The 20,422-nt window shown below is 51.5% G+C and overlaps 2 protein-coding genes across 5 annotated transcripts in view; both read right to left on the bottom strand.

Moving 5' to 3' along the window:
* Positions 1–1,381, bottom strand: part of SRL (sarcalumenin) — a 34,857-nt gene extending 33,476 nt beyond the window's left edge. The window contains exon 1 of the mRNA XM_064478401.1: positions 1,133–1,381. Within this exon, the coding sequence (XP_064334471.1) occupies positions 1,133–1,193 (61 nt within the window). The 5' untranslated portion in view covers positions 1,194–1,381. The remainder of the gene's footprint in view (positions 1–1,132) is intronic.
* Positions 1,382–11,380: 9,999 nt separating this feature from the next.
* The window catches only part of TFAP4 (transcription factor AP-4), a 30,093-nt gene continuing 21,051 nt past the window's right edge, over positions 11,381–20,422 (bottom strand). For all 4 annotated transcript variants that reach the window (XM_031447671.2, XM_064478403.1, XM_010992719.3 and 1 more), the window contains exons 2-7: positions 15,572–15,737; positions 15,364–15,462; positions 14,772–14,942; positions 13,999–14,139; positions 13,236–13,391; positions 11,381–12,433 (exon numbers count right to left, since the gene is read on the bottom strand). In XM_031447671.2, coding sequence (XP_031303531.1) covers positions 12,239–12,433; positions 13,236–13,391; positions 13,999–14,139; positions 14,772–14,942; positions 15,364–15,462; positions 15,572–15,646 — 837 coding nt within the window. In that variant the 5' untranslated portion in view covers positions 15,647–15,737 and the 3' untranslated portion in view covers positions 11,381–12,238. The remainder of the gene's footprint in view (positions 12,434–13,235; positions 13,392–13,998; positions 14,140–14,771; positions 14,943–15,363; positions 15,463–15,571; positions 15,738–20,422) is intronic.

The following is a 20,422-nucleotide window of genomic DNA, read 5'->3' on the forward strand; positions in this document are numbered from 1 at the left end:
GGGCTCAGGATCCAATTACACGGCTGTTTCCATACTTAGCCACCTGACAGCCGCTTGGAATCCTCGCCACCCTGGCCACTGCAGCCCCGTGGAGCCCAAATTAACTCAAGGGCAGACAAGGGCAGGGCCCAGCGGCACATGCGAGGCCGGAGCCCCCTGCCTTGGTCTCTAACCCTGGAGGGAACGGCTTCTGCTCTTGCCTGCCTGGGGCTCTTCTGTCTGGGTATGGGTCCTCAAGAAATGGAACCTCAAAGGTCCCATGATCCCCAGTGCAAATGAAGCCTGCAGTCCTGAAAAGACAAAGCAGGACTCCCAGATTCCTGGCGGGGGGGGGGGGGGTCCTCAGAGCACCCCTAGAGCATCCCTAAGGGGAAATCAGCCCTAGGAATCTCAGGAACAGAGGTGGCAAAATGCTCTGGTACCCCCTCTGTGCCTATAAATAACTGCCATGCTGTAACCGGAGCCACCGCCTCTGCCACACAAAGTGCTGAGATGTCAAAGGAAAACCATGGCATGCAGGCCCCAGCCCCCTTCTAGTGAAGCCCCCAGCCCAGCCGGCTCCACTCCAGAATGACTCCTGTTCCTCCTCTGAAACATATCTGATTCAGTTACTATCCCAATCCCCAACTGTCATCTCCAACCCCATCCCAAACTGACCCCCATTCTATCCCACTGTTCCCAAGCCATGCCCCCACCCCCGTCCTCAATCATGCAAAGCCAGGCCCCCGCCTGATCTCCACTATGTGGGAGGGTCAACTCATCGACATCCAGGGCCCCCCACCACCTCCAAGATCAGGGTCTTCTGTCCATCTAGGAGGCTCCAGTCTTGGCTTTTGGGGTTCTCTTCTCCCACATCTACTGGCCAGCCCTTCTCTCCAGCCCCTGGCCCCTTGCTCAGGCCTCGCACATGCCTGCACCTCTTGGTTCACTGCTTCCACTCCCTCTGGCCCCCTCACAAGCTCCTGACCATTCTCGGGTCTCTGCACCCCGCACTTTCTAGGGGAGACCAGCCAGGAGCAAAGGGCTTCCATCAGCCCCAGGAATCATGGAGGCCTTATGCTCCATCTGCCGCCCTAGCCACCCACCCCTCGGGGGTGCATGGGGTCGCGGACGACAGGGGTGGGGGTCATACCTGCTTGTCCTGGGAGCAGGAGCGAGGCCATGAAACAACAGAGCAGAACCAGCGCCCTCATGGTGACTGCCAAGAGAGCCCAGCTGCTCCTCGCCTCTATTTATAGGGCAGGTGGCAGCGCGGGGCGGGAGAGAAGGGTCACACAGTCACTGGGGCAACTGGGAGGACGTGATGGGGAAGCCGGGCAGACCCCGCAAGGCGCACAGGAGGCGCGCTCTGCCACTGCTGCACCAGCTGTCAGGCCCCAGAAGGCAGGGCCCCGCCTGGATTCTCTCCCCCAGCGGCCCTGGGGCCACGTGACCGGGTCACAGGGTGGAGGTAGCGGAGAAGAACTGGGGCGTCTTTTGGGTCAGGTCTGAGTCGGGGACCAGGTCTTCCCAGCATCTGCTGGAACTTGAACCAAAGTCTGGGTGAGACAGTGACCTTCAGACCTTCACGTGCCTCCGTTTTGTGAACGCAGAAGTCGTAGGACAGAGCAAGAGAGGTCCTCTTTGACAGACACTGACACTCGTCTCAGCCCCTCCCCGAAGCTCAGGTCTTCTATGTGCTTTCCATTTAAACTGGCTTCACTGAGGCACCACCGACACCCAGCAAACAGCATATTCAAAGTGCACAGTTCGATATGTAACCATAACCAAAACAGTGAACAGATTCCTCACTCCCAAATTTTCCTCATGTCTCTTGATAATCCCTCCCTCCTGCCCCTCCCTAGGCATCCACTGATCTGCTTTCTGTCACTAGACATGAGTTCGCATTTCCTAGATTTTGATATAAATGCAATCATACCACATGTGCTTTTTCATCTGGCTGCTTTCACTCGGTGTAACTGTGCTGAGATTCATCCCTGATGCGGCGGGGACAGGGAGGCCACGCCTTCTGACTCTGAGTGGTATCCCGCTGCCTGGCCGGACAACAGTTTGTCATCTATTCACCTACGAGAGACTTTTGGGTTGTTTCCGAGTTTTGACTATTACTAATAAAGCTGCTTTGAAAATTTGTATAGAATTCATTACGACACACGCTTTCATTTCTCTTGGGTAAATACCTAAGGGCAGAATGGCTGGGTCACATGGCAAGCATCTGTTTAATTTTTCCTAAGATGACTATATCACTTTACATTTCCACCACCAGTTCCTCTACAGCCTTGCCAACGATTGGTATGGTCAGTCTTTAAAATTTTAGTCATTCTTACAGGTGTTACACCCTGCAGTTTTATTTTGCATTTTCCTAACGACTAACGATATTCAACATGTTCCCACGCGTGTATCTGTCATTCACTTCTTTGGTGGGTCTTTGATGCAGTGCCTGTTCAAACCTTTTGCCCATTTTTTATGGATTGTTTTCTTTTACTGAGTTTTGAGGGTTCTTTATACATGCTGGCGACCAGCCCTTAATCAGACATATCATTCGTAAATATTTCCTCCCAGCCTGTGCCTTGTCTTTCATTCACAATAAGTGTCTTTCAAAGAGCAGACTCTCTTCATTTTTATCAAGTCTCATTTATGAATTTGTTCCTTTATGAATTATGTTTTTGGTGTCAGACTTAAGAACTCTGCCTAACCTAAGGTCACAAAGATTGTTACCTGTTTTCTTCTAGAAGTGTGATCGTTTCAGGTTTTACACTTAGACCTATGATTCATTTTCTGCTAATCTCTCTTAATATGTTGCAAGATGTAGACCAAAATTTAGATTTTTACAAATGGATATCCAGTTGTTCCACCACAATTTGTTAAAAAGACCATCCTACCAACACTGTATTGCCTTTGCACCTTTTTTTGAAAATAAGTTGACCATATAAATGTGTAACTATTTCTGGACTATATTCTGCTCCGCTGATCTACGACATGTCTAACGCCTGACTAGTACCTTGCTGCCTTGATCACCATGGCTTCCTAATAAATCTTGAAAACAGGTAGTGTGAATCCTCCAACTTTGATCTTCTTTTATTAAGTTGTTTTGACTGTTCTAGTTTCTTTACACTTTCACATGAATTTTGGAATCAGCCTGTCAATTGTTTTTTAAAAAGCCTTCTTGGATTTTATTTGGGATTACAATGAATCTATAGATCAGTCTGAAGAGAACTGACAAGTTATCAAATGCAACGGTTAGTTTTATGTGACAACTTGACTAGGACGTGGAGCCCAGTTGTTTGGTGTAGATGTTGCTGTGCAGGTGCTTTTTAGACATGCTGAATATTTAAACCTGTAGCCTCTGAGTCAAGCAGATCACCCTCCCTAGTGAGGGTGGGCCTCGTCCAATCAGCTGAAGGCCTTAAGAGAAAAGACTGAGGTTCCCCAAGCAGGAAGGAATTCTGCCTTCAGACTACAGACTGCAACATCGACTTGCCTGACTTTCCAGACTGCCGGCCTCCCCTGTGGATTTCCGACTTTCATTCCCCACAACCTCCCTCTGCAAATACACATCCCACTGGCTCTGATTCTTGAGAGACCCTGACTGACACACTGACACTGAGTCTTCCAATCCATGTTCAGGGCTGGGGGGGCTCCCTGTGAGGGAGGAGGCAGCGCTCAGTCACAAGAGAGAAACGGATGTCAAAGCCAACGAAGCATCTGCTCTCAGAGACTTCGCACAGACGAGAGGCGGGACGTCACCATCTCACAGTGGAGCCCGAGGCTCAGGGCTGAAGGGATATCTTCAGCATTACCAACTAGGAACAGAGCTGCTGGGTTGGAACCTAGATCTGCCTGCCTCACAAACCCGTGGCTTCTCCCATCCGTCAAGTGACCTCCATCTGGGGAGGAGAGGAATCAGCACATCGGGGAAGAGGGTGGAGCACTGGGGGGCAGGGCGTGGAGAACAGACAGACATCAGGGGAACCACAGTAACGCAAACCAGGCAGACGGGGAAGAGTGAGCCCAGCACTGCTTAAAGGGTTAACTGCATTTGATTTAAAGATGCCCTGTTTGGCTCAAACAGATCCTTGTACACCCGTGGTCACAGCCGAGATGACGCACAACAGCCAAAAGGTGAAAACAGCCCAGGGGCCCATCAGCAGATGAATGGATAAACCAAACGTGGCCCCCCCATACAATGGGATATTATTCAGCCATCACAGAAGAATGAACTTCTACTATGGGCCACAACACGGATAAACCCTGAACACGGATAAACCCTGAACACCTTATGCTGAGTGAAACAAAGGACAATGTATCAGTTTGCTGGGGCTGCAGTAAAGCCAGTATCAAAGCAAGTATCACAAGAAAGCGAGTCACATGTATTTTCTGGTTTCCCAGTACATACAAAGGTTATGTTTACATTATCCTGTCGTCCACTAAGTGTGCAACAGCATTGTGTCTAAAAAACCCAAAGTACACACCTTAATTAAAAATACTTTATTGCTTAAAAATAAATGCTAACCATCATCGGAGACTTCAGCGAGTCATGATTCTTTGTGCAGTAGTAACATCAAAGATCACGGATCACAGATCACCGTAACAAATACAATAATGATGAAAAACTTTGAAATACTGTGAGAATTACCAAAATGTGACCCAGAGACAAGAAGTAAGCAAATGCTGTTGGAAAAATGGCACTGACAGACTTGCTCAAGGCAGGGTGGTCACAAACCTTCAGTCTGCGAAAAATTCTATTAAGTGAATGCATAGAGACAGAAAGGAGATAAGAGGTTCCCAGGGATAGGTGCAGGGGTGAACGGGGAGTTAATGTTTAATGGGTACAGAGTTTCTATTTAGAATGATGAAAAAGTTGTGTAGATGGGTGGTAGTGATGGTCACATGACATTATGAATGTACTTAATGCCACTGAACTGTACACTAAAAACAGTAATTTTTATGTTAAATATAGATATATTTTTACCACCACTTTTAAAAATTGGAAAATAAAAGAAGACACCCTGTTTGGAAAATGAGATTAAAAAGGAGGGTCAACAATCCCACTCCTGGGCATATATCCAGAGGGAACCTTAATTCAAAAGACACCTGCATCCCCATGTTCACAGCAGCACTATTTACAGTAGCCAATACATGGAAACAACCTAAATTGTCCATTGACAGATGACTGCATAAAGAAGTTGTGGTATATTTATACAATGGAATACTACTCAGCCATAAAAAAGAATAAAAAATGCCATTTGCAGCAACATGGATGGACCTGGAGAATGTCATTCTAAGTGAAGTAAGTCAGAAAGAGAAAGAAAAATACCATATGATATTACTCATATGTGGAGTCTGAAAAAAAAGACAAATATTTATATATATAGAACAGAAACAGACTCACAGACATAGAATACAGACTTGTGGTTGCCAGTGGGGAGGTAGATGGGAAGGGATAAACTGGGAGTTCAAGATTTTCAGATACTGACTGGTATATATAAAATAAATAAACAAGTTTATACTGTACAGCACAGAGAAATATATTCAACATCTTGTAGTAGCTCATGGTGAAAAAGAATATGAAAATGAATATATGTATATTCATGTATGACTGAAGCATTGTGCTGTATACCAGAAACTGACACAACACTGTAAACTGACTATACCTCAGTAAAAAAAGAAAGAAAGAACTTGAAACACTGAGAGACTAAATAAATTGTCTAAATTCACAAAAAAAAAAAAAAAAAAAGGAGGCTCGACTTAATGGAAGATAAACTCTCAGGTCATCAGTTCCTAAGCAGACTTTACTTAGCCCCAGGAAACCTCCACACTGGTTTCACCCCCCAGTCACCCACTGCTGCTGCCTTTCCAGAGCAAAGACCTCATCTTTCCCAGACTCAGTCTTTAGACAGAAGCTGCCAGAGCCCTCAGACTAAGGGTCCTCACCCTCAAAGGGTTCGGGCCCTCTTTGGCAAGCGACTCACTAGATATTTCCACACCTCAAACAGTTCCTGGAGGGCTGGGAAATCCAACTCAGACCCAGACAATGCAGGCCCCAGTGTCTGGACCTGTTCCAGACTCAACATGAACAGTGGGGCAAGAAGCCTTCACCAAGGGGACTCTCTCCTTTACACCAGGAATTAGAGGCCATCCCCCTTAGAAGGACCCAAATTTCCACCCAGTGCAGGAACCCCCCTGCAGTAACTCTGACAGAGATCTCTGCTTGAATACCTCCAGTGACAGGGAACTCACTACCAGAGGGCACTAACTCTGCTGTTTTGACTACGATGTTGTGAGGCCCACAGCTAGCCTCAGTGCTCAGATCTCCTCCCCCAGCCCCGCCACCTCCCCTGACCTCAAACAAGTGGTCCCCCCATTAACCCTAAGTGCCTGTCCACCCCAGCATGATTCCTTCTCCCTACAAGGGAACAGATTTTCCTCAATTCCCTTTCTGAATGTTTAGAGCATTCTCTTTATCTCCCACCAGGCGAGAGGCAACTGGAGAGAGACAGCTAATCTCTGGAACGTGTACAGCACCCGGGCCTCCTCCAGTCACTTTGCCGTTTCCTCTTTAATTTGATCCTGAGGCCGCCATGGAGACAGGCTGCAGCAGCCGGGGGAAACTGTGACCCAGGACCCCTAATTCAGGAAACTCTGCAGCTGTCACTCTGAGCTTCTTTTCAACACCAGGGGCGTGGAGTGGGGGAGGGCCGGCTTGGGGAGCACATTCCTTTCTACAGCTGTCGAATTTAGGGCCCGTCTTGCCCCCACCACCCCCAATCCTACCCCCTCCTCTCAGTCAGCACGCGCTCATGTCAATCAACACAGAAACCTGCAACTCAGCAGGGCAAGAGAAGAGAGGGGACCCAGGCAGGGGACAGCACGAGCCCCACCCCCAGCCCAGGACTTACAGGGCAAGGGAGGGCAAGCAGAACTCCAGTGAGAGTGAAAAAGACAGATGTCACCAGGACATTAGCACCCAGGAAAGCACAGCTGGACCAAGAAGGGACAGTGGGATGGGCTCGGGTGGGACAGGGGAGAGCCAGAGACAACAAAATCTGAGGCTAAGCCAGCCAGCTCCAAAAGGTGGCTGGAGGATTTGCATGTGCTTTATGTACTGGTCTGCAACCAGTTAACCAGCCCCTAAGGAGGCCAAGGTCACAGGAAGGCGTCCCTCTCACCTTTGTGCTAGACAGCCCTTCAAACCTATCACAGGGCTGGGGCAACTGCTCTACTGCCAGGGATGACCCCGAATCAGAACACAAGCAGCATTTATTGATCATAACGCACCTTGTACCAGAGGAGCACAAAGATGGCGCTTAAATATTCATAAAGTACAGCAAGAAAGCAAGAACTGGAAGTAATAGGAGCCGAAAACCGCACAAAGGCAGGCACACAAAATGGAGCCATTCTTAAGGCTGATACAAAAGCAAACGGCACTCAATACATAAGTCCTCCCACGTGTGTAACTTGATCACTTGCCAATTCCCGGTGTCCTTAAAATAAGAACAAACCAAATGTATGGGAGAAGTGAAATTATTTCTGCTACTGAGACTCGACAGGAATTTCTTCTGAGGATCTTCATAAAGAGGACACGGTGTAATGCGATGACCCCTGGGATCAGAGCAGACGTACATTTCCCATGAGGTTTAATCTCTTAATAAACACCCTTAAAATAGGGTCGGGGAGGCCACCAGGAACCAAGAAGGCCCAGTCCCCTCCCAAAGAAACCACCACCAAAGACAGTCAGTGGCATATGCTTAGAATGTTTCTCAGGGCTGGGGGATATAGCTCAGTCGTAGAGCTCATGCTTAGCATGCATGAGGTCCTGGGTTCAGTCCCCAGTAACTCCAGTAACAACAAAAAACGTCCCTCCTCCTCCACTGACAGTTTACCACCCCACACGCCAGTGGCAGAATCAACAGCCTGGCACATTCAGGAGACAGTACCTATTAAAATACATTCATAACAGCCATAAGTTGGAAACAACCTAAATGTCCATCGTTAGGTGACTGGCTAAACAAACTGTGGCATATTCATATAATGCAGTATGCTTAGCAATAAGAATGAACAAACTGCTGATATATAAAAACATGCATGAATCTCAGAGAATTATATTAGGAGACGCCAGACAAAAAGAGCATTGTATATACTGTACAATTTGTATGAAGATCTAAAATAAGCAAAACTAATCTACAATGATAGAAATTAAAACCATGGTGAGGTTCCACTCTACACCTACCAGATTGTTTGGTGGGGGGGCGGGGGTAGGGATATAAAATAATCTGACAATATCAAGTGCTGTTGAGACGATGCAGAACAATTCCAATTCTCAAAAATTGCTGCTGCAAAACGGGATACAACTGTACACACGCATACATGAGTGAGAGCAAGTAAAACATAAAATCTGAATAAGCCCTGTGGCCTGCACCGAAAGCAACTACCCCTCATTTCCATGTTGTAGTTTAGGTATGCAAGATGTTAGCACTGAGGGAGGCTGGGTGAACAGCGGACAGGACTTCCCTGTACATTTCTACAATTATTTCCAAATTCAAAATAAGTCTTAAAAAATAAACCACTTGAGGGCTTGGTGGGTGCTGGCAACTTGGATGTATAATCAGTTTGTGAAAACTCACGGAGCTACACAAATCGGTTATAAGCCCTCTTGTAGTATACGTTATACCTCAATAAAAAGGTTTTCAAAACAGGTTTTGTTGAACACTGCATTGATCGTGTGTCTCCTAGACCCCTCCCCTTCACAAAAAAAAAAGTCCAAGCTTCCTAGCGTGACCTGGAAGCCCTCTACGATCCGCTTCCCACATCTTGTACACTTCTTCATCCTCCAAGGCAGTGTCCACACTGCCCGCAGGACACTGGGCCGTCTGCGTACCCCATGCCTGGCTCCCACGTGCCCCCGATGCAAGGACCCGCGCCGCCCCACTCCGTGTCCAGGACTCCCAGACTCGGCAAAAAGGGAAAATGAGATATTTCGTGCGTAGTTCCCTACTCATCAACTATGCTGAAATGACAACGTTTCGGACCCTGTGGGTTAACGTTTTAAGTAAACGTGTTATTAAAATTAATGTCATCTGTTCCTTTCTGACCGCGGCCTCTAGACCACAGTAAGTCACGTGTGCGGCGCGCCGGACTTCCGCCCGGCAGCGCGGGCGCCACCACCCGGGGCGGAAGAGCGCGCGGGGAAGTGGGCGAGCGCCTCCGCACGGGGGACACGCAGGAGCCGCACATTTGCAGCGTTTGAGTGCGGAGCCTGCGTGGGAGTGAGAAGGGGAGCCTCGGACTGAGAGGGGCCGCGGGCGGGGCCAGAAGAGAGAGCAGTCCGGAGCGCGGGAGAGCGCCTGAGGCGCCAAAGAGCATGCGCACCGAGGGACGGGGCGGGGCGAGTCCGGGAAGGGGCGGGATCGTGGCCGCGCCCCTGACTTCCGCCGCCTGCTGGTGAGACCGCCTACGGTCGCTGGGCGCGCCACAGGTCGAAGGAGGGGTTATGCCTCAGGCCCCGCCCCCGAGCCCCCACTGTGACCTATAGGAACTGAGTAGTCCCGCGGGCACCAGTAGGAGGCGGAGCCTCCGCCCTTGCTGGGCCAGATGTCCTGGTTCCACAGCGCCCTCTGTTGATCCCTTTAGGGGCTGCATGGAAACCGTCGGACGCTCCTTGCACCTAGCCAAAAGGGGTCGCTCTGCTGACCTCGGGAAGGGGTCTCCCTGCCCAGATTCCAGCTAAGCCCCTCCCCTCAAACACGTATTTAATTTATGTAAATATATCTAGATATACCCAAAGAGAGGAAATTACAGTCATGAGAGAAACTCAAAAAGCTAAATATGTAATATCATATACTGTAAACGGATATTTACAGTATAGGACACTTTGGGATAGGGTGCGGTTGCCAGGGTCTGGGTGGACCGCAAAAGGACATGGGGGAACACTGGGGATGAAGAAACTCATTTATATCTTGATTGTGGTGATGGTTACACAACTGTATACATTTGTCAAAACTCCTACAACCAAAAACTAAAAAGTATGAATTTTACCGAACATAAATTACACTTTAATTCTTTTTAAATTCTAAACAACGAAAAGTTGTCAGGGATTCAGAGGGAAGAATGGAGAGAGACTGAACAATGGGTAAGGGGTTCATTTCTGAGTGATAGAAGCGTTCTTGAACTAGACAGAGGTTGCACAGCAGTGTGAATGTAGTAAATGCCACTGAATTGTTATTTTAGTTAGTTATTGAGTAAATTTATTTAGAGAGATGTACACTGCATAGATAGGGTGCAGGCTGTCTCAGAAGGCAAGAGAAAGGCCAAGAGGTGCAGGGGTTGGGTGTTTAAAAGTAGATACACACTCCATAGACAGTTTGGGCCATCTTGGAAGGTGAGGGAACAAGAGGGGCCTTATTTTTTTTTAAAGTTTTTTTTTTTAAGCTTTTTAGGGGGGAGGGAGGTAATATTTATTTTTTTTTTTAATGAAGGAATTGAAGATTGAACCCCAGACCTCCAGCATGCTAATAAGCATACACTCTACAACTGAGCTGTACCCTCTCCGCTGAATGCCTCACTTTTAAATGCTTAATTTTAAGTTATTTGAATTTCACTAAAAAGTACTAAAAAAAAAAAATGCAGACTCCTGCCTGCCTTTCTATTCAACAAATTCATGTCTAGAGGCATTCATTGTGGGGTGAGATGTGAACCAGCTCTTCAGCTCTGGCCTCAGTCCCCATGTGCCTGTCACGTACCAGAGGAAAAGCAGGTCGAGAAAGAGATGCTCTAAAGTAGTCTCTGGTCATGAAGAATTAAGAAATTTAAAGAACCAGCTCCATACCAATTAAGCTGCAGTCACCTTGTGCCATTATGATTTCCAACTTTCAGAAGAGAAAACTGAGTTTCAGAGATCAAGTGCTTTGCCCAGGTTGGACCTGACCGCTGGCGGACCAACTCCAGGACCTGAGCTCTTAAACACACCATGAGGGAGTGCTCCCTTCCCTTCTATAGATGAGGATACTGAGGTTCAGAGAGGTCACACAAGCTAAGGAAGTGGCAAAGCCTAGTGATCAATCAGGACCCCTGAACATCCTGTGTCCTTTCTCTAGGAGATAGGAACCTATGGTCTGGTTGTTCATTCTCTCCTTGCCTCCCATAAAGGAGTTGGGAGCCCCTCATCCCACCCCCAACACCATCTCACATCTCTGCAGAACACCCAGAATCATTTCAGGGAATCTGAGGACCCTGATTGCTTAATCACACCACATGCAAGTTGGGGGAGTCATCATGCTTACCGACATCCAATCCTCCCCAGTGGGCCCAAATAGCAACCCCTACTCTACCCTAGTAAGCCTTTCCCAGCTCCTTAGGACAGCATGCATCCAGGAGACACAGAATCTAAAAAACAAAGTACAAACTTTATTTTGTTTCTTTATAAAGGCACGGTGGCCTCTTGGTTTTTACCCCCCACTTTCTTAACAAAATATAATAGCTTCTCCTTGAACACAAAAAAAGACCTCAAAATTGTAAAAAACAAAACAACAAAAACCCAAAAAAAAAAAAAACCAAAACCAAAAAAGAACCAACAACAAACAAAACAAAAAGAGAGAGACAATGACTTTTCTGGGGTGTAAGATGGGAAACCTGGAGGGAGAGGTGAGGGCCCGGAGGTGGTGGAGAGTGGTGGTTCCTAGTGCTGAGACAAGTCGGGGAGGGGAGGGAAGAAGGGCAGCAGCAAACCCCAACCGAGAAGCAACTTAGACCCCCGGACCCTCCTCGGAGAGCCCTGACCCCAGCTGGACCCCCAACCCATGTAAGTGCTTAAAGGAGGAAGAACACCAAAAAGAGGAGGGAAGGGGGAGTTAAAAACTGACCGTTGTAGGGCTGGCTCTGGGGAGGGCAGAAATACATTGGGGTTTTGTTTGATTTTTTTCCCTGTTCTTAAAAACATGGTTCAATGAAAAAAATGCTTTTTGGCGGAGAGGCCAGGCACCTCAGTGTCCGCTTCCCCAGCCTCCGGGGCCGAGGCCCAGCCCCAGGTGTCCCGGTGCTCCCACGTGCTCCTGCCACCCCAGCCCGGACCTCGGGTTGGGTGGCTTTGCTCAAAGGTCGATTTACAGTATTGAAAAAGAGGTCATAAAAGAGACCCAAATGATGCCGTAATTTTGTAAAAATTCCTCATTCGTTCACCCTCGTCTCTCCCAGTTGCTACCCGCCCCCTCCAGCCCCCAGAAGGGAGAGGAGGGCTGGGGGGTAGTCAGGGAAGCCCCCCGTTCCCCGCCGGCTCCTCCCGGCTCTGGTCCATGGCGTCGCTGTCCGAGGCCTCTGAATCGGAGGCGGTGTCGGAGGCGTGGGCCTCGGGGCAGCTGCGGACCGGCTTCACAATGACCGCTCGCCGCTGTTCCTCCTCCTGCTCCTGCCTTTCCTGGGTGCCCTCGATGTGCTGGATCGCCTGGGGGAGAGGCTGCAATAAGGATGGCGGGACCACGTGGACAGCCATCTTCCCCACCACCCACAAACAGCCCCCAGAAAGGTCCAGAAGCAAGCCTGGTAAAGCACCAGCAGCCTGCCAGAGTCAGGAGAAACAAATTCTAGAAGCCCTCTGCTGAGCTGAAAACAGCTGGAGGAGAGGACAGTGCCTGGCTGTTTGTAAGTCACAAGCATGTTTCATTTATTTGTATATTTCAAAGCCTGTGTGTTCACTTTTGGAAGGTCTCTGTTATTAATTTTATGATTCAATCTGTTGGGTTTACATCCAACTCAAATTTCAGGGCTTCATGCACCTCTTTTCTGTTTCAGTGTTTTGGGTTCAGTTGTTTCTTTCTTTGCAGTGTTGTCTCTGCCTGAGACTGGGCACAGCTGTAACTTAAGGACTGATCCTCAGAGCTGATCATCTCTTTTCTTCCTCCTCTTTAGGAGGCTGCCACTGCCACCTCCACCCACATCCCAGGTCCTGGATCAACCCAAGAGCTGGATGCAGGAACTCTGAAAGCAGGAGGCTCTGAGAACAAAGAACCCGCTCAGCAAACTCCACATGGAGGGAAGGAGTGGGGTCTTCCAGGCCATCCTGTTCCCACTCTGCACCCCTCACCCCAGATGCAGAGATGGAGACCCATCTGGCTTCCAGACTTCCTTGCCACAACGCTCAAGCCCTGTCTCAATCCCCTCCAGCCTCCCACTTTCTAAAATCCCCTCAAAGGGCCTGTTCCCAGATGATGACCCCCAAATGCTGCCCCCTCCCCAAACCCAGATACCTGCACGATGGTGTCCAGATTTTGCCGGGATGTGGAAACAGAGTTGATGACCGAGGAGGGGCCCATGGTGACGACGTTGATGTGGTGGGAGGGTGGGGGCGCCGGTGCCGGCACGATCACCGTGGGGTGGTGGGTGGGGGCCGGAGTAGGCAGGAGCTACGAGACAGAGGCCCTCGGCCTTTCTCCAAAGGTTCTGGGAGCTGCCCCTTCCCTTCCATCCATCACAGAGGGTGTAGGACTGCCCTCCAAAACCATCTCCCTCTGCCTACTGCTTGGAGAGCCTCCACCGACCACTCCAGCCCATTAGCCTCCTTCACTCAGTGGGGCTGCCCAGTTTGTGACCCTCTTATTTAAGAAATGAAGAAAAGCCGCCTGGAGAGGGGCTTCCCACTGTCTGAGATTGAGTGGCCCTCCCTCTCCAGAGCCAAGCTGCAGTTCACATCTAATAAATACAGTGGTGATATGGAGTTTAGACTGAATTTAGGCAGCCAGGGTTCAAATTCCTGTAAATTGTTAAGGGTCTTGGGCATGTTATTAAACCTTTCTGGATCTTCATTTCCTCATCAGTAAACTAGGAGTAGTAACAGCTCAGGTCTCAAAGGGCTGCTACAAGGATTCAATGTAACAATGTATGCAGGACACCTGAAGTCAGAACCCTCCACATGACCATGACTGATGCCCTGGGTCCACCCTGCGGCACCAATGTTGAGTCTGAGAGAGCCAGCGCAGGCCCAAACAGCCCCTCGGGGCACGTCCTGCTCACCTGGGTCCGCAGGTGCTGCTGCTCCCGCTCCAGCTTCTCCTGGTGCAGCAGCCGCACCTGCTCCTGCTGCTGCTGCAGCTGCACCTGCTGTGCGATCACCTTGAGCTTTTCCGGGTACATATGGGCCTCCAGCGAGCGCACCTGGCGGGTGGAGCGGCAGGATCAGGGACAGGGCCCAGACCACACCCTGCCCCGACCACCACTACACACGGGGCCCTCAGACTGCCGAGGTCAGTCTCCCCGCTCCTATTCACTCCTGCTGCAAACTCTAGCACAGAGACCACCACCCTCGCCACCCTCGGTGTAGAGACCAAAGTCCTGACCCATAGCCCACCAGGCTGCCGTGACTCTTCTCACCTCCAGCCGTGGTGCTCCCTTCCTGCCTCCCTCCAGCCCCCAGGCCTTTGCCCATGCTGTTTCCTCTGCCTGGAGCACCCTTCTCCCGTCTCTGCACCATTAGCTTTGAGACTCACCCTCCCAACCTCGGCTCAGCTACTTTCAGAGTAGCTATGGGGCAGCCTCTCTGAAACCAGTCCAGCACCCTCCTCGCCCACTGTTCCCTCATGGCCTTTATCACAGCTGTATGTTTATAATGTGAGATTGTAACTGACTCATTTCCCCCCATGCAGACGGTGACCCCCAATGGACCCTGTCTGATTTGCTCCCCAATGGACGCCCCACTCCGAGGCCTGGCACAAAGCAGAAGCTCCTATAAGTAACTGCTCAGAGGGAGGAAAGGAAGAGAGACAGTCTGCATCCCACGCCTGCCTCACCTGCTCCTCCAGCATCATGCGCACCGAGCGCTCCTTGTCCAGCTGCTGCCGGAGCTCGATCATCTCCCGCCGCAGGTCCTCTGCCTTCTCGTCCTCCCAGATGTCTGGCGAGCCAATGCCCTCATCCTTGTCCTCTGCCCGCCGCCGCTTGGGGGATGAGCCGCTCAGCTCCTGGGGACCCCAAGAGGATCAGTGAGTGTGCCGTGACACAGCATATACCACCACCACCGCCAGGGAGGTGGGGAGCTCCGTTAAGATCCCAAAGCTGTCAAACCCAGGTGCACTGTCACTAGGGAGCCCCCTTCTGCAAATTCAGCAGCCAAAGGCCAGAAAGGGAGGCAAATGGATCTGCTTCCCAAAAGCCACCCGGTTCCTTCCAGAGCCCACTCCACTGCCCGTGACTGTTGCTATCCCAGGGTTAGGGCAGGAAGGCAAGTTCCGGAAGTAGGCAAGTCAGTGGGGAGGAAGGGCCCTGTAGACACATCACAGTCCCAAGCCAGCGGTGGGGCCCCGACACGCCCATGCCAGGGAGAGGGAGCCAGGAAGAGGGCACAGGGCGCTAAGGTGACTGGAGGCCTCCGCAGGGTGCTACCTGGATAAAGCGCTTGAGCTGTGTATTCTGCTGCAGGAGCCTGGTCTTCTCCTGTTCCAGGGAGAAGATGTATTCCGCTGTCTGCTGGAGAATGGCTGCCTAAGGCCAGTAGGGACGAGTCAGGAATCCAGACTGACATCATCTCCCGAATCTCTCCCCTGCTCCAGCCCACCACCTCCTCCAGCAAGTCCTCCTGGCCCTCGCCCACCTTGCTGAGCTTCTCTCCATCTGTGTGTGGGATGAGGGTCTTAAGGGACTGGAAGCCCGCATTGATGCTCTGCATGCGCCTCCGCTCGTTGCTGTTGGCGATCTCCCGCCGAATCCGCCGCTCCTGGTCCCGCTGAGTCTCAGGCGTCAGTGGAATGTTGGCAAGGCTGCAGGGAGGACAGGGACAGGCTCAGGCTAGGTGCCCTCTGTGCCCTGCCCCCAACCTCCAGAGGGACCTGAGTGTAACTTGCATCCCTCCAGCTACAAAAGATACCAGCTCTCTGATGCCTACACCCCCAGCAGATAGGGGGGTGATGGAGTAGTGTGCTGGCCAGCAGGTCTGAGTAGGACCCAGAAACCCGCATGGCTAAGAATCTCTGTGATTCGGATGCAGGTGGCCTCAGATGATAATGACCTGAGACATCTGCTCTTGGGACACCTCTGAGCTCCTTGCTATGCATCTGGACCCCCTCTTTCAGGGTTGCAGGCTTGAGAACTGAGGAAGATATCCCTCTTCCCTTCCCATCCACACAGCCACAAGCTGCGACATAAGCCTCCAGCCCGGCCCTAGACCATGCGCTAAGACTTCAAGGACAAGACAGGTACCACTCACTCCAGGAAGAGGACCAGGCCAGCATCCCCCGGGGAAGCTCTCCCCCTAGCCCGCCCACCCTGTAGCAGAGAAGTGGGGCTCCCAGAATGCAGTAGGCAATGTTATTGCCTATTATGTGATTGCATCTTGCAGGAGAGGCAGCCAGTGGGGTGAGAGAGAAGGCAGCCAGCGGAAGGGGGCGAGGCTGCGGGCGGAGAGGCGTTGGCGGGAGGCAGAGACAGCAGCGGGGGCCCATTGCCACCACTCCTGAGGGGTGGGCCTGTGTGTGGCCTCGAGGAGGCACACTCCCCTTCCAGGCCCTCTCCTGCAACTCCCCCATCCCTGGCCTGATGGCTTCCAGATGCTAGGCTCCCAGAAGAGGCCACCAGCCCCACCCAAAGCCACAGCCCCGGCTTCTTCCTGAGGGGCCCTCCTAGGATGACCTGGTCCAGGCCTGGGCCAAGGGAACTCACACCCCTGGGTCTGTGGGGAATGGGGAGAGGACTCTGGGCAGCCTTGTTCCAGGGAGGGGAGGCCTGGACTCAGAGAGGTGCCCATCCCCAGGCAGAAAGGAGTCTGCTTGGAAACCCAGGAGGGGAACACATCTGCAACAGCAGGAGACTGCTGAGGCCTTCCCAGACCCCCCAGCCCACCTCATCTGCCCCACCTCAGCTCCCTGAGGGACCCTCACTCACCCCTGCCTCTTCCTGGGTCTTGACCTCCTCTCCTGTCAGAGAGGGTGGTCAGCTGGGGGTAGGCCGGGAGTAGGCTCCCCATCAGCCACTGCTGGGGGTCCACAGACAAGCCCTCTCCTCCACTGGCCCCCCCAGGAGCTCCCTGGACCCCCTCCTGCCAAGATACAGTTCCCTCGCAGCCCTGGAAAGGGGGCCCATGACCACCATTTACAAATAGGACTTAAGGCTCAGAGCACAAGGGACACAGTTTTAGGGTCCTGGGCACCTGGCCCCCCTACTTCTGGGCACCTCACTTCTCCCAGCTTCCCTGCCCCTGCACTGGAGGTACAGGGCAGTAGATGGCCCGCCTGCTCTTTGCAGAGGGAGGAGGGCGAGTGGGCATCAGAACAGAGCCCAGGATACTGGGCCTGGCAGTGCTCTCCAGATCTGCTTGGGCAAGTGGATTAAAGAGATGGGGAGAGATGTCCCAGAAAGCCAAGTCATCAGGTGACTGAGATCTGTTTAGGGGCATCCCCACCCCCCACCCCAGGAGAGGTACGGGGAGAGAACCCCTCCTCACCCAGTCCCTGGGTCCCTCCTGATGATGCCCAAAGGCCAGAGCTGACCAGAGTGACAAAGGGTCAAAAAGGAGCCCCATCTCCACCCCGGCCCCCCAAGTGGTGGCCCTTCCAGAAGGCCCACCTGGAGAGCCTAGCAACAGAGTTACTGTTTTAAAAAGTCTTTTGAGTTCTTAATATAATGTGCTAAGGACTCACTTTGCTGGAATTCTCTCACTGAAGGTCTCACTCTTCACCTGAGTTAAGCAGGCTTATGGGATGAGGAAGGACACAGGGCCTCAGGAAGGGAAGAGCTACAATAAATGCTGGGGCTGGGATTTGAACCCTGATCCCAGAGCCCTGCTTACCCACAGGGCAGAGGGGGCTCCGCACCATCCCACAGAGCCAGACGCCCTGAAGGACAGGTTACAGTTACCCCTGTAGAAAGGACTGAGCACAGGAACACTGGTGTGCACTGCTGTTGTGTTAGCTCCTATTTCCATTCACAGAACTTTTAATATTTTTCCGTCTGACTCCCATGGACACCCAGTTGGGTGGCTGTGTTGCGATGAGGAGTCCAGGGTTCTCGGAAGGGAAGTGACATGTCCAAGGTCAAGGAGCCACACCAGGGCACCCCAGGCACCTGCAGGTGCCAAACACACGCTCTCCTCCCCCACCTGCTGGTGGCACCCTCTACTGGGCCCTGCCTGTGGCCTCAAGAGGCAGCATCCTGCCCCTCCTGACAAATGGTGGGACAGGACAAGGCCCAGAAGTGACTTGCCCAAGGTCACACCATGACAGCACTTCCAACCCCCACTGCCCCCCAGCCAAATCCCGCCAACACTCCAGGCTGAAACCAGAACTCACGCCCCACCTCCCACCAGCCAGTTCATCTGCCCATGAAACCTCAGTCCTGGGGAACCAACCCTCAGCCCCTCCCTTCTTCCCAGGGTGCTCATGAGCTGGGGAGACACCAAAGGAGACCATAGGATCCAAAGCCTGAAAGCTCCAGCCCAGAAGTTCTCAGAAGGAAGGGTCCAGGTGTCCAGGCAGGGAGCAAAGGCCTGCTCATCCTGGCTCTTCCAAATGTTCCCTCCTGTCCCCTTCACAACAAGTCCCTAAGCCCAGCCTCCTCGTTCTGGAATCATATGCTGATTAATCTCGTGCAGACTTCAGTCCCAAAAATCAGACCTCCACCCCGAGCCACAGTTCCTCAAAGGGACTTGGGCTGCCACCAAGACCAACTCACCTAAATAGCCCTGAAGTTTCTTTAACAAAATGCAGACTAACCAGGGGTTGATTGGTGGAATCATGGCTAACCAGGGGTTCTGATCACTGACCAACCAGGGGCTCCTATAAAGGATGGCTAATTAGCATCTCCAGCTGCTACTGTACTAGATGAAGGAGACATTTCTACAAATGTCTGCAAGCTTCTTACATTTCTTTCTGTGTTCTGCAGAACTAAACATGTTCACAGTCATTGTAAGGTTCTCCACATCAACTTCAGACCCCCCAGAGGAAAAGTATGGCTGGTCAACTGCCACTGTCTCTCACTCCTCTCCCTCCCTGAGAGCCCTCAGCCAGCCAGTCTCCTGGGGCTGGACAGCCAATGGCCAAGGAACAGTTTGCAGATCAGCCTCAGGTGCCAAAAACCAGAGCTGCCACCCTCCACTACCAGGATACCCCCAGGACAACACCCCCTGGAATAATGCTGGCATCCCAACCAGAGGATCAGGGGCAGGGAGCACCCTTTTCAAGTCTAGATCCCAGCCTGCCCCTCCTGGCTGGCCTGAGGGCAAAGGGCTATCTCCTATTTCCCATAGCCCTGCCCAGCTCCAGCCTCAAAGTTAGCCATTGAGAACTCTCATTTCACACTGCCCCAAAGTTACGCACCCACCTGCTACTCAATGTCTACACACTCGGAGGTGGGAAAGCCCACACGGGGTTTCTCCCATTCACCAAAAGGAGGAAAGGAGGGAGGAAGATGACCCTCTCACCAAGGATGCCCAAGGACCCCACCCTTCTCTCTGCAGCAGGTACTAAAGCAGCCTGGGGCCCTCCCCCATCCCCACTGCTTCTACCCATACCACCAGCTTCACACCTGCCCTTGGTCCCAGAACAAATCTCACACAGGCTGTTCCCATCAGAAACACTCCTCCCCACGGCTTCTACAGCCCTTTAGAGGGAGCCCTGAACTGGATTCAAGTGGAAACTCCAGCCTTGCCACTTACTAGCTGGAACCCCAAGCTTAGCCACCTCATCTCTGGAAACCTCAGTTTCCCCATCTATAAAACAGGGGAATACTGCCTCACTTCATAGGGTCGTGGTGAAGTTTAAAAGAGATGGAGGAGAAAAAAACAGGAGGGGACAGAGATTGTGGGTAACAGGATGCCTTGTTTTTCCAGAGTTTGTACCCAGGATTCCAGGAGAACCCATGGAGCTAAGGAAACTGACAAGACCCTTTAGCACCATGAGACTTGGAGCTCTTGAAACAGGGGCAAGTTCTAGTTCATTCAATCCCAGCACAAGGTGGGTGAGCATAAGTTACGAGGGGCCTTGTAAATACAAGATCGGGGATTCAACACACACTCCAAAGCCCCTAATTGTTCTCTAACTCTTTCTGAGGGGAGCTGGTCTCTTTCCTCCCCACTGTATACAGTAGGTAAACTCTTTTAGACCAGCATGGTCCCACTTTTAAGAACTTGAGGGGGAAGGGTATAGCTCAAGAGGTAGAGAGCATGCTTAGCACGCAAGAAGTCCTAGGTTCAATCCCCCGTACCTCCTCCAAGCGGAAATCAATGAAGAAACCTAATTACCTCCCCCTCAGAAAGAACTTGAATGCTATTTTAACAGCTACCAGGAACTTTTCATATGCAGAGCCAAACTTCACAGGTGCTCCATTTTACGGAGGCTGAAAGCAGTTAGGTGACAGGTCTAAAGCCACACAGCTTGTGTGGGCGCCCCTGTGGGGTACAGCCCCCACTGGACAGTATGGTCCCCTCTGGTAGATCTGGGAGATGGAGGAGAAA

This window comes from Camelus dromedarius, chromosome 24 (genome assembly GCF_036321535.1).
Source record: "Camelus dromedarius isolate mCamDro1 chromosome 24, mCamDro1.pat, whole genome shotgun sequence".
NCBI classification, from domain to species: Eukaryota; Metazoa; Chordata; class Mammalia; order Artiodactyla; family Camelidae; genus Camelus; species Camelus dromedarius.